Below are 12,463 nucleotides of genomic sequence, written 5' to 3'. Positions count from 1 at the left end.
CATTCCACCACCATGTTTCTTTGCCTTGTTGGTTGTGTCCTTTTGAAACCCCTAACAGTGTTTTGGCTTTTTCTATGCAAGTTCGCTGTAGGAGGTCCCACATACTTTGTGCTGTACTCTCTTCATTTCGAAAAATGTTGGTGTTGTTATACAGATAGTTTTGCATATTCGAAATAAAAGCTTTGCCTTTTTCCTTATCCAGATTATACCATTTGATCTTCCCAAAAGTCTTTGTCTGTTTGTTGTCGTTCACTGTCTCCATAAAAAATTCTGTCAGTAGGAGACGGTGTTGGTGGGCGATCGCTTCTCCCAGTATCACTTTACAATCCTTGACCCGAGGTTTCATGAAACTAGATACCAAATGGTAATCAATCTGGGTCTCATTTCCACCACTGCTGTAAGTGACCAGGTGTCGGCTTTGTTTGATGAACATGGTATTTAGTACGATAAGACCATATGTTTTGCACGAGCTCAGGATGTCTTCACCAGGAGAGTTCCTAGTGCCGTATCCGAGGCCTCCATGGCAATCTTCATAGTCTTCGTTTGTTTTCCCGACATGTCCAACAAAATTAGTAATAAAACTAAACTAAAATTTTTATTTTTTTAATTCTATAAAGTACCTTAACATTCTAAGCAACTTTTACGCTAAGAGCAAAAAACGTGCGACCCAGTTTAAAGTAAGACTATACTTGAAAACTAAAATTTTAATTATGTGAGGCACACAAAAATAAAAATCAGTCAACATTTGAGACCACAAATTGAATTGCCAAAAAATAACATAAAATTGAGACAACATTAAAAAAAATTCCAATTTTTTACCTTTGACTAATTTAAAAAAAAATAAATATTTTTGTTTTAAGAATCGCTTCAAGATTTGATACCACTTTGATTCAAAATCGAATTTACCCACTTTTTGTCATTAATACCATAACCATTTGATGCATTAGTCTAATGTAAAAATTGGTCACTGTGACGTATGCGTAACATATTTTCTAGTGGGAAAACTTAAAAAAATAAAATTTTAATGGCTTAAAATAGCAATCCATCAAAGCAGTTTTTTTTTAATGCAAATGTAAAGAGGTAGTTGATTTTTTTTTTCAAAAATATTAAAGGAGATTTTGCAAATGTAGTTAAAAAACATATAAAAATAATAATAAAATTAAACACGATAATTAATATTTTATATTTAATTGGAAAACTTATTTCCAGTTTAATACACATACCTGCTAGTGGATTGTAACTGTATCTAAAAAGTTATGTATCCATTCATAAATATTACGACTTATTTAGTTGCTATTTATAGGGTAAAGTCGGGGGATATGGCACCCATTTTTGTTTTTCGTTATTACTTGAGAAATAAAGAAGACATCTATTTCAAACAAAAGCGGATTTATTTTAAAACTATTTCTTAAATACAAAATAGGTAGATAAGTGTAATTCAAAGATAATTTCTTGTTATTTTTTGCAAAAATAAAAAACATTAAAAAAAACATGATTGAAAAAATGGAGGGTGATATGGCACCTAATCGAGGGTGATATGGCACCCTATTTCTTTTTGATATTTTTTTGTGACACTTGTTGCATGTATTGTTGAAAGACGTACACGAATCATGAGACCAAAAGTGACATTATGATAACTGCCTTATTCCGCACTTTTCTGCCAATCTGAAAGCTATTTAGCAAACTTTTAGGCTCTGGTCATTTAAGAAGCCTTTTTAATGTAGTGAAGTGTGAAGGGAATCGCAAAATGCTTAGGTCCTGCTTTTTTTGACATTCAGCAGCTCCAACGGCTGCTGTGATCTGGGTTTTAGTCCACTTGGCCTGGTTTGCTGAAGTTTTTTGTAAATACAATTGTCAGTTGAAAAATAAATAGGTTCAAAAGTAGATGCGGGGGAAATGGCACCGGTGCCATATATCCCGATGTTTTTGGGTGCCATATCCCCCATTTGACTACACTTCTGTTTTTTTCCAATGACACGAATAATCACGTTTGCTTAGCTATGGTAATGAGCAAACACAAGAATATAACCGTTACCGTTCTTTTTGTGTTAAAATGAACCCTCTGCGTCAAATACTTTTGGAACCACACGTACAACAATTTTACACAAAAAAACTTTTCGCTCAAATTGAACTCACTTTTTTGTTTGTCCATTTTTTAAATTTTAGTGGCAATGGTTACTGCGGATCCGAATGCATCCACTGATAGCTTACGTCAGACTTAATTCTTTTTTGCTCTTTTTGCTTTGAAAAGAAGTCACTAAGTGGGAGATATTGAAAGGGTGCCATATCACCCGTGGTGCCATATCACCCGACTTTACCCTACTACAATATTTACGAGTTTGAATAAAACTTATATTCCGCTACTGACTTTATAATAAGCTCATTTTCAACTCTCATTAACCCCTCATCAATGGTTATTAAAAACTTTATCTTCATAGAGTAGGTACCTTTGGCTGCTTTTCTAATCCCAACTCATAAAAAACACTAAAATTCATTGAGATATCCTATTCATACTACAACATTTTCAAAAACTCAACTACAAACTATGTAGGTATATGAAACATTTTTGGTCTAAAAACTTTTCCAACTGTATATAATTTCACACATTTGAATAAAAATTCAAAATGGAGGGGTGCAAGCAGCAAGTAGGTATATACACTCTATACAGGTTTTAACTATATCCTTGAGGCTTAAAAAGGAATTGCATCGTAAAACTTCCATCTTCGAGGATTAAGAGTCGCATTACCATAATAATTCTGTGTGTATCCTTTTTTTATTTTAATGGGAGAAAAGTAGAGGGGTATATTTTTTGTGTGTGTGTATTTTGTGCGCCTAGGTGTGATGTTTGACTGTGCAATATATCCTACTTACCATTGCAATAAAGTTTCGTATCCTTGTGCTCTTCCAATGGCAAAAGGAAGGATACCGTTTCACTAATGTGGGGTGCCAAATCCTTTTTAACCGTCGTCTTTGCTCCGCAGGTCATTGGGCAATTGCATATGCAAATGGTAAATTCATGAGCAACACAATCCTCGTTAACAAGGACGACAGCAACTTGAAGGGCACCTTTTGTTGTTGCGTCACTTATTACGGAAGCAATTCGTACTTTGTATTCGCCGCTGAATATCAGAGCGTTCTTCAAAAAGGGTTGTTTGATTTTAATTGTAAAGGCTAGTGCGATGGCAAAGGATGAAATACAAATACAAACAAAAATTGCGTTGGTACCTATAATAAAAAGTCAAAATGTCAAAAGCTGACATCTCACACACAAACCTGGAGCCTCCTCGTCAAGCATATTCAAACAAAGATGATTTGGATCGGATGGGCATTGTTCCAGGATATTCATGTTGCCAGGAAAGTATCCCAAATCGCCAACACTAAAGACTGCCTCTGATTCACCATTCACCAAATGATTGCTGCTGCTGCGTTGCTTTCGTTGGCGTTCTGATGCACTTGTAGCATGACAAAGAGTTCTTTTGGCAGCAACAGAAGCCCCATTGCTTTGGTCGTCCTCTTTGTTGTTTGTGTCAGAGTCGTCGTGAATTTTATTGATATCGAACTTGGAGCTATCGATGGCAAGGACATCTTTTGGATTTATGGACTCGTAGAGATTTCGATGTTTCGCTTTGACTTCATCAACTGCATCAGCAGGAGCATCATCAGAATCAATGGAATGGGGTATGAGAAGTTTGTGATTTTGCAAAGTGAGTGGGCGTCTAAGTTGAAATATGTCGACATGGGACGAGAACAAAATCGAGAGATTCTCGCTGGCATAGATCCCCGATAAACTCGTTAGACTTTGTGTGTATACATGCGAATAAAAAAAAAATAAACAAAAACAACAACAACAACTATAAATTCATGTGAACATATGCAGTTTTAATTAAGCCAAAAAGGACGAAGAAGAAGTTTGCTTACATCATAATCTCAATCTAGATCTTTTGTTAGTCGAGCTGAGAGAGAGGACATACATGTACTGTACATTTATGGGGGCAATATGCGATAGAAGGAAAATGAGATTTTCTAGAGAACTGTGTGCGCATCATATAGCTAGTTGGAAATAATTTACGTGCTTTGTTGTGCTTGAAGATAATTGAACGATAGAGAACAAGAGACTGGAATTAACTATGTACAACCAGAATGCAAAGCCATTTCTTTTTTTCATAGAAAATTGAAAGTTGTTTGGTTTGCGTTCAGTTGTGTAGGTAAAGAATGGAGTGGCCATCTTTATAAGGCTTTACTTGCTTTTGTGCTAAATTTTCTGCGATAAAATGGAATTTTTGCTCAGAAATTAGAGATTTTTGTGGGTAATTTTAATTTCCAAAGAGGATAGGTATAAGAAATTAGAAATTAGATTACAACATTAATTCTTTTTGAGAGAAAAATGAGAAAATACCTAAAAGGACTGATAGGTAACTAATTAGATGTAAATATATTACTTCTAGAACAAGCCTCTATTAAATGATTCATATACTGGCTCTCCAGGTTAAGAGTTCGTTGTATGGATGCTTTAGCGGTCAGTTACCTACAGATCAATATTCCCTAGTTGAGACAAGGCTAATTTCCATCGATTACTATCCTCCAGTTAGTTACTGTATGCATGAAAGTCCTTGAGTTATGTGACTGGAGATCATAGGTGTAGTTTAAGAAGATAGAATAACAAAAAGAAAAGCATGCAATTTTGTAGCAAATTTGGGAAATATTTTGCGAATTTTTTTGAGGAAATTTCGAGCATTACCTACTGAAGTAGGTAATGGTCCATTGTACAGTGGATACCCAGTACCTTTTCGTACAAAGTGCTTAAATGAAATGCAAATATTTGGAAATTCAGGTTTTTTTTTGAATAGTGTTAATGCATTTTATTTTTAAAAGAAGGTCTTTTGGAGAACACAATTTTCTCAAATTTGGTATAGGCAAGAATCTTTAAAATCACTGATGGTTCCGTTTGAATCTCGTATTGCTTCGGAACAATTACGGGCTGCCTCGAATAACAGAACCACGGGTCGCACCCAATAAAATCAATTGTTTTAACGAGTCGCCCTATAAAATCGCGTTTGACTCCGGAAAAATCATGGGATTCCCAGTACCGTAAAATCACGGGTTGCTTCATTAAATTAAGATTTTTTTCAGTAAAACTACTAAATAAAATATTAAATAACAAATAGAATCGGGTCATTATTTTGTCTTCAAAATTCTGATTTACAAAATTCTGTCTTTTTTTCAAGAAAATTCTGTTTTTCAAAATTCTGCTTTTTTTCCATTCTGTCTTTGAAAATCCTGCTTTTCAAAATTCTACCAGCATTTTTTTTAACAAAAAAAAATTCTGCTAATTCTGCTTTTTTTCATAGCCTATGAGTTTACTATACCAAAATACACCTCATTAATGTTTTTTTAGGTTGGTATTTTCTTAACAGCTTGGTATTTTCTTATTTAATGCAGAATTTTGAGAAAAGAATTTTGACCCCGGCAGAATTTTGACCCCAACCCTCAAGTTTATTGTTATTGATTTCGTAGCAAAAATGAATATGGTGCTAGCAGACTTTTTTTTTCTCGATATTCAAAAAGGCACTTAACAATTTGGTGATGTTCGTTTGGGTGCAAGAAAGTCGTTGCTTGAAGGTCTTCTATCAAAGCTGCGAATTTTGAAAACAAAATATTAGAATGAATCATAGTTAGGAGGCCCAAGAGGAGCTTCAGTAAAGAGGTGGTCATCCCAGTCATGAGACCTTAAATTGGGAGAGATCCTCTACAGTCTAGACTTACTCCGATTAAGAACTTTTAAAGATGTAAATTCATAAAATGTATGCAAACAAAAGTCATTTATACTTACGTTATTGATGGGGCAGTCTTCCACCAAGTTCCATGGTGTTTTCGATATATCCCTACTCGGGTAGTGAGGAACTGCAAGGGCGCACTCATATTGAATACTGAATACCTAAATTCAAGTAAAGTTAGTCCTTTTTTAAAGAAGAATACCAACTTTGAACCAAATAAAGTACCAAGCATCCGAAACTGATCTTATTTTCTTTTCCGACTTCTGACTACATTCACAATGACGACCTTTTCTATCACAAGTACAACTTTCACCATCGTTTCTTTTAGCTGGACATTTATTACCCGAACACGAATGACATTTCTCAACTTTTGAAATTCTCTCTTCATCAAACAGTGGGACATCAATAGGTTGTCTCATATCCATGTCATCATATTGCTCATCAGTATCACGCATAGTCAAATCATCATAAGTCAAATAGCTTCGCTTTTTAATGTTTTTCTTTTTGCCATTTCGTGATAATCTTCCAGAAGGCATCGGCATACGATCATGATTGGTAATATCGTGAATGATAACCGAACTATCAAGTTCGTTCTCGAGATTTCGCAGAATTTCATCTTTAGCATCATCATGATCGGCTAAAACTTCGAGCAAGTTGATTTTATCATTTACTGTCAAATCAGGATCGGCTAATTCTTTGGCATAAGGTGGTTGATGTGGCAGATATTCTTGTGGCTCATTTTCCAATAGTCTGTATTGGGATTTGGAGTGTTCGGGAGGAATATATTCGGATGATGCTTTTCCATCAAGGTATCCTTTAAAGAAAAAATAAAATCTTTTTTTAATAAAAAAATTTGGTTGGCAACTTGTTGCAGCAACATTTTTGTTTCATGGCTAGTCACTTGTTTCAGCAACATTTTGTTCCTGTTATCTATTGCTTGGTTATGTTTATGTTTCCAGCAATAAAAAGCAAGAAACATATATAGAAACTAAATCGCAGTTTATGAAATGTTTCTAGTAACATGTTGCTTAGAATACTCCAAATTTTCAATCAACAAACGAATAAATTACTTTTTTTTACAAAGAAAGAAGCAGAACAATGCAATTGAATCTCAAATCTGCTTGCAAAAAAATTACTCAAACTAAAACAACCATAAAAGTCTAAAATAAATAACTTGATTAAGTTTTAGAAGGATTTTCTTTTTTTTTAATTACAATTTCGCTTAGAGTGAAAATAACTAATATTTAAAACTAACAACTTTGTCGCAAACAATTCAATCTTCGACAAGACAAGCAATCTTTTAGCTAATCCTTCTTGCCATTTGAAGAAGAGAATGGACTCAGGCAAGCTTAACGAACTTTAATTCACGACTCGAATGTCCCAACGTATAGTTGTCGTCTTCATCGTCATCATCATTCTCATCATCATCGTCGTCGTCTTTTACGTGAACACACACAAAAGAAAAAGAAAATAACTAAATAAAAAAAATTTAAACTAGGATAATGCATCTATTCAGTAGAGTCTCGTGCTATTTTCCTATATAGCAAGCGAAAGATTGCAGACTTTTCGCCATTATTGAAAAACAGCAAATCCTGGCCATTTGCAATCCTTCGTCGTTGACGACGACGTCGTCTTCGTCGTTGTTTTTTAATGATTTGTTCGCCAGCACAACGACCAAGTTTTGCGCTCAATTCTCCAAACAAAGCCTATAACAATGGTCTCAATCTCAATGGTATATGCATATAGTATTATGCGCTCTCTATGACGCTCACGGTTGGATTTGGTTCCGAAACGGATGAATTTATGCCTATTAAATAAATTAAATAAAATTCCAAAACTGGAGAAATTTCGATGTTTTTGTTTTGTGTATATTTTGTGGGGCCTTATTTCATTTCTTTCCTGAGGGCTAATTTCGCGGAGCCCTACTTTTCATCTTGAAATTTATTATGAATTCGAATTTTCAAGAAAAGGTTTGTTTTAATAATTTTACCCTCAACTTTTCTTTACTTACGTTAGTCGGTCAGGATGTCTGTCGGTCTGTATAAGGAGCTACAGCCTAAACGGATGGGCCGATCTATTTCAAACTTGGTATGCAGCAGTTTTTAGATCCTGTACAGAAGGGTTTTGGGATTTTTTTATACCAAAAATAACGGTACCTGTGCTGTCATATACCAATTTTAGAAAAGTGTAATTTTCTCAAAAACGGTTTCTACGATTCTGATAAAAAATTTCAAGTATTAGTTCTGAGACAAGGTCTACCTTTTCATGAAAAAAGCTTTTTTTTTCAAAAATCGTTATTAACGATAACTCCCATGGAACGGTTTTTTTTTTAATCTGATTTTCTCCCAAACGATTTTCTTAATTTCAACGAAATTGTTTTAACAAGAGCATTTTTATAATTGTTATATAAATCAAAAATTCAATTTGGAAAAAAATAATTTTTGGATTAAAAAAAATTTCGAATTTTTTTTGAAAAATCAAACCTTTGAAAACGAGATATTGATTTCTTTTGAAATTTTGGCTTTAGAAGTTGATTAATATATATAATAGTTTCTACTAAATGGCATACCAACTTTTTTTTATTAATTTTTTTTTAATTATTTATAAAAAATTAGTTTTTTTTTTAAAACGACTTTAACGATTTTGAATTTTTTTTCTAAAATGCATCTTTATAAAACAAAATTAAATTGCATACTCCTTTTTTCGAGCACGATTACATTTAATTACATTTTATTTTTTTCATTTGAAGAACGTGAAGTTATGTTTTTTAAATATTTTTTTTATTTTCATATAAATTTACCAAATTTGTAAAAATAAGTCTTAAAAATTTTAGTATATTGAATTCCAAGAGCAAATTCGTGCGACCCAGTCAGGCATTTTATTTTGTTTTCGTTTGATAACTTTACCACAAACTAAAACTTTAAATGGCTACTCATATAAAGGCGATTTGAACTACAAGAACAAGTTCATTCGACCCAGTCGTGTAATTTTTTTTTTTTAGTAAGCAACAATTTTGAAAACTTTCCATTTATTTTTTTTTAAATTCATTATCTTTGCCAACTTAACTAGTGGAAAAATTAAGGGTTGGGTTAAAAATTTCATCTTTTTCAGATTTTACGATGAATATTTTTTCCAAACAAAGTGTTCCGCTCAATCCTATTGAGAACTAAGTTCGTCTGGTTTTTTTATTTTTGGTCTACGAATTTGGAAAAACAATTTATAGCTTCACCACTATATGAATCCAATCACTTGTTCATTAAGCTTAAATTTGATTTTTAAGAGTTGATAGGGCCACTTCGACGCTGAGATATCGAAGCAAAAATTAAAAAATACATATAATACAATCTACGATTGGGTAAAAATTGATAAGAATACTAGAGCTATTGAAGCAAAAATATTTTTGATTTAAAAGACACAACAAAAATAATATAAAATTTAGTTTTAGCCTTTTGTTTCTTTTATATCAAGTAATTTTTAAACAAATAAATTTTAACATCATTGAAGCCATTATTTTTTTAAGTTTTTAAGTCTTTTATAAATTAAATTTTCAAAAATACTAATCAACACATAAAAATAAAAGCGCTGAAAAATTTCATCGGTCCGTTTTCCAAAAATTTATATCTCAAAAAAAAAGTTGGTAAATGGTAACAATAATAATTGAACAAAAATGTCTAAAAGTGATGTTCAGAACCTATTAAAATTGCCTAAATCGAGTGAAATTTCATACAATGCCCTATTTCAGCATATAAAGGTGTATTAATTGGTGCAACTGCATACCGTAAGAAAATTTCGAAACTTAAATTTTCAGGCCCCAATACAATCTCCAAAAACTAATACATAGAACAGACTTAACGCTTGCCGAAGATTTTTGACAAAGTCTTATATCTTGTTTAATATCTTTTTCCCTCGAAAATATGCCTTAAGAGCTTTTTCAAAGATATCAATTGCTTTTTGAGTTAGACAAAATCCAGCACTGATCCTGAATACCACTTGCTTTGGTCGTACCATTCATCCATCCAACCAACCAAGTTTATACACGGACTCACTATACTAATCCTTTGGCCCAACTTTGTCCTTTCGACGGTTTTTCAGTGAGTGTTGACTTAAGCAGATGATTTTCCAATCTTGCAGCTGCGTTACGAAAATCACTTTTCTTTTCTTATTCAATTTTTTTTTTATAAAATTTCATCTTTTGCGGGCGCGAAAGCAAAATAGGTCCAAGAAGATCGACCTAGCATAACACGGAACGAATCGAGTATCGTCTTGAAGACTTGTGTGTGTGCAGAGGCCAAGAGTATTTGCATTTTTGTAAATAAATTCTTCTTGATTGACTGAAAAACTTTCTTGATTGCTACCAAAATAAAGTTTTTTGATTTTATTTTATTTTATTTTTCTATAAATATTGGTTGGTCTTTGTATTCTCGCCTCGCCACCATAACTGACATAATAGGGATTGTCATAGTCGTTTTCATCCTTGGCCATGGACATGGTCAACAATGTAAAGAGTGACAACGTAAAAAAGTCTCTCTATAATATCGTCATGTTATATTGGGATATTTAGGAAATTCCAGAGACGAGGAAATAAAAAAAAAGAGTCCTTGAAAATATTGTCCTTTAATATTATGCACAAAGTTTGTCGTCGTAAAATGGACCAACGAAAAAGAATTCCATCCACAGTATTCTCATTTTGATTATCTTATAAGACGATGTAAGGTTTAGTATAATATTTGGATACAAGGACACTAAAGAGTGGTGTCCTTTTGAACTGTGTATGGGTCAGCTTCAGAAAGATGAATCTTTTGTTAGATTTTTTTAAGGGCAGAAATAAGATCAGATGGAAGTTATGTTGGGAAGATTTTTTTTTGAAAAGATTTTCATCTAAAAAAGCGAAATAATGGTATTTTGATTTATGCGTATTTTGACCTCGAGTTCACATGGATTTCAAAAAAAAAAAAATGATTAAAAATATTTAAAATCGTTTCAATAAAGAGAATTATATTCTTTCATTCTTTGGTAGTAATTTTTTTTGGGTTAAAGTGTTTGAAGGGAATTAAATCTAAGTTTATTTTCTGCTCTAAATAAGTTCGAAATTTAGCAATTAAAGAATTTCAAGTTGAAGTTGGCTAAAGCTTTAGAAGTATTGAATGTAAAAACATATTAAATAAATATTTTAAAGTGCAATCAAACAAGGCGAAAATTCAGGGGTACATTACACAAAAACTGGTCTGCAAGATTTTTGACACAGTAACCAAATAATTTTCTGAAGGTTCAAGGGCTGCTGAACTCGAATCCGAATTGAAAATATTCTATTAGCCTTGGTTTTTTAAATATAAACATCATAAAAACAACGTTTTTTTTTTGGCACTTTTTAACGAAGAGTGTGTTTCATAGAGTAAAAAGTCCTCACTAAAAAGTCTTCATAATGTATGAGAACTTCAGGGAGTGAAAAGTGTGTCTTCATGTAGTAAAAACTCCTCATTAAAAAGTCTTCATAATGTATAAGAACTTCTGGGAGTGAAAAGTGTGTCTTCACGTAGTAAAAACTCCTCATTAAAAAGTCTTCATAATGTATGAGAACTTCAGGGAGTGAAAAGTGTGTCTTCATGGAGTAAAAACTCCTCATTAAAAAGTCTTCATAATGTATGAGAACTTCAGGGAGTGAAAAGTGTGTCTTCATGTAGTAAAAACTCCTCATTAAAAAGTCTTCATAATGTATAAGAACTTCTGGGAGTGAAAAGTGTGTCTTCATGTAGTAAAAACTCCTCATTAAAAAGTCTTCATAATGTATGAGAACTTCAGGGAGTGAAAAGTGTGTCTTCATGCAGTAAAAACTCCTCATTAAAAAGTCTTCATAATGTATGAGAACTTCAGGGAGTGAAAAGTGTGTCTTCATGTAGTAAAAACTCCTCATTAAAAAGTCTTCATAATGTATAAGAACTTCTGGGAGTGAAAAGTGTGTCTTCATGTAGTAAAAACTCCTCATTAAAAAGTCTTCATAATGTATGAGAACTTCAGGGAGTGAAAAGTGTGTCTTCATGCAGTAAAAACTCCTCATTAAAAAGTCTTCATAATGTATGAGAACTTCAGGGAGTGAAAAGTGTGTCTTCATGTAGTAAAAATCTCTCATTAAAAAGTCTTCATAATGTATAAGAACTTCTGGGAGTGAAAAGTGTGTCTTCATGGAGTAAAAACTCCTCATTAAAAAGTCTTCATAATGTATGAGAACTTCAGGGAGTGAAAAGTATGTCTTCATGGAGTAAAAACTCCTCATTAAAAAGTCTTCATAATGTATGAGAACTTCAGGGAGTGAAAAGTGTGTCTTCATGCAGTAAAAACTCCTCATTAAAGAGTCTTCATAATGTATGAGAACTTCAGGGAGTGAAAAGTGTGTCTTCATGCAGTAAAAACTCCTCATTAAAAAGTCTTCATAATGTATGAGAACTTCAGGGAGTGAAAAGTATGTCTTCATGGAGTAAAAACTTTTTATTAAAAAGTCTTCATAATGTATGAGAACTTCAGGGAGTGAAAAGTGTGTCTTCATGCAGTAAAAACTCCTCATTAAAGAGTCTTCATAATGTATGAGAACTTCAGGGAGTGAAAAGTGTGTCTTCATGCAGTAAAAACTCCTCATTAAAAAGTCTTCATAATGTATGAGAACTTCAGGGAGTGAAAAGTGTGTCTTCATGGAG

At 32.8% G+C, this 12,463-nt stretch overlaps 1 protein-coding gene across 3 annotated transcripts in view; it reads right to left on the bottom strand.

Moving 5' to 3' along the window:
- The window catches only part of LOC129914202 (uncharacterized), a 64,274-nt gene that overhangs the window by 19,711 nt on the left and 32,100 nt on the right, over window positions 1-12,463 (bottom strand). For 2 of the 3 annotated variants that reach the window (XM_055993332.1, XM_055993333.1), the window contains exons 7-10: window positions 6,000-6,588; window positions 5,831-5,935; window positions 3,274-3,797; window positions 2,872-3,225 (exon numbers count right to left, since the gene is read on the bottom strand). In XM_055993332.1, coding sequence (XP_055849307.1) covers window positions 2,872-3,225; window positions 3,274-3,797; window positions 5,831-5,935; window positions 6,000-6,588 — 1,572 coding nt within the window. The remainder of the gene's footprint in view (window positions 1-2,871; window positions 3,226-3,273; window positions 3,798-5,830; window positions 5,936-5,999; window positions 6,589-12,463) is intronic. The other variant, XM_055993334.1, reaches the window with a different exon arrangement.

Source organism: Episyrphus balteatus, chromosome 3, assembly GCF_945859705.1.
Source record: "Episyrphus balteatus chromosome 3, idEpiBalt1.1, whole genome shotgun sequence".
Taxonomy (NCBI): domain Eukaryota; kingdom Metazoa; phylum Arthropoda; class Insecta; order Diptera; family Syrphidae; genus Episyrphus; species Episyrphus balteatus.
The sequence above is the reverse complement of the archived record's forward strand: the minus strand, read 5'-3'. Positions and strand labels throughout refer to the sequence as shown.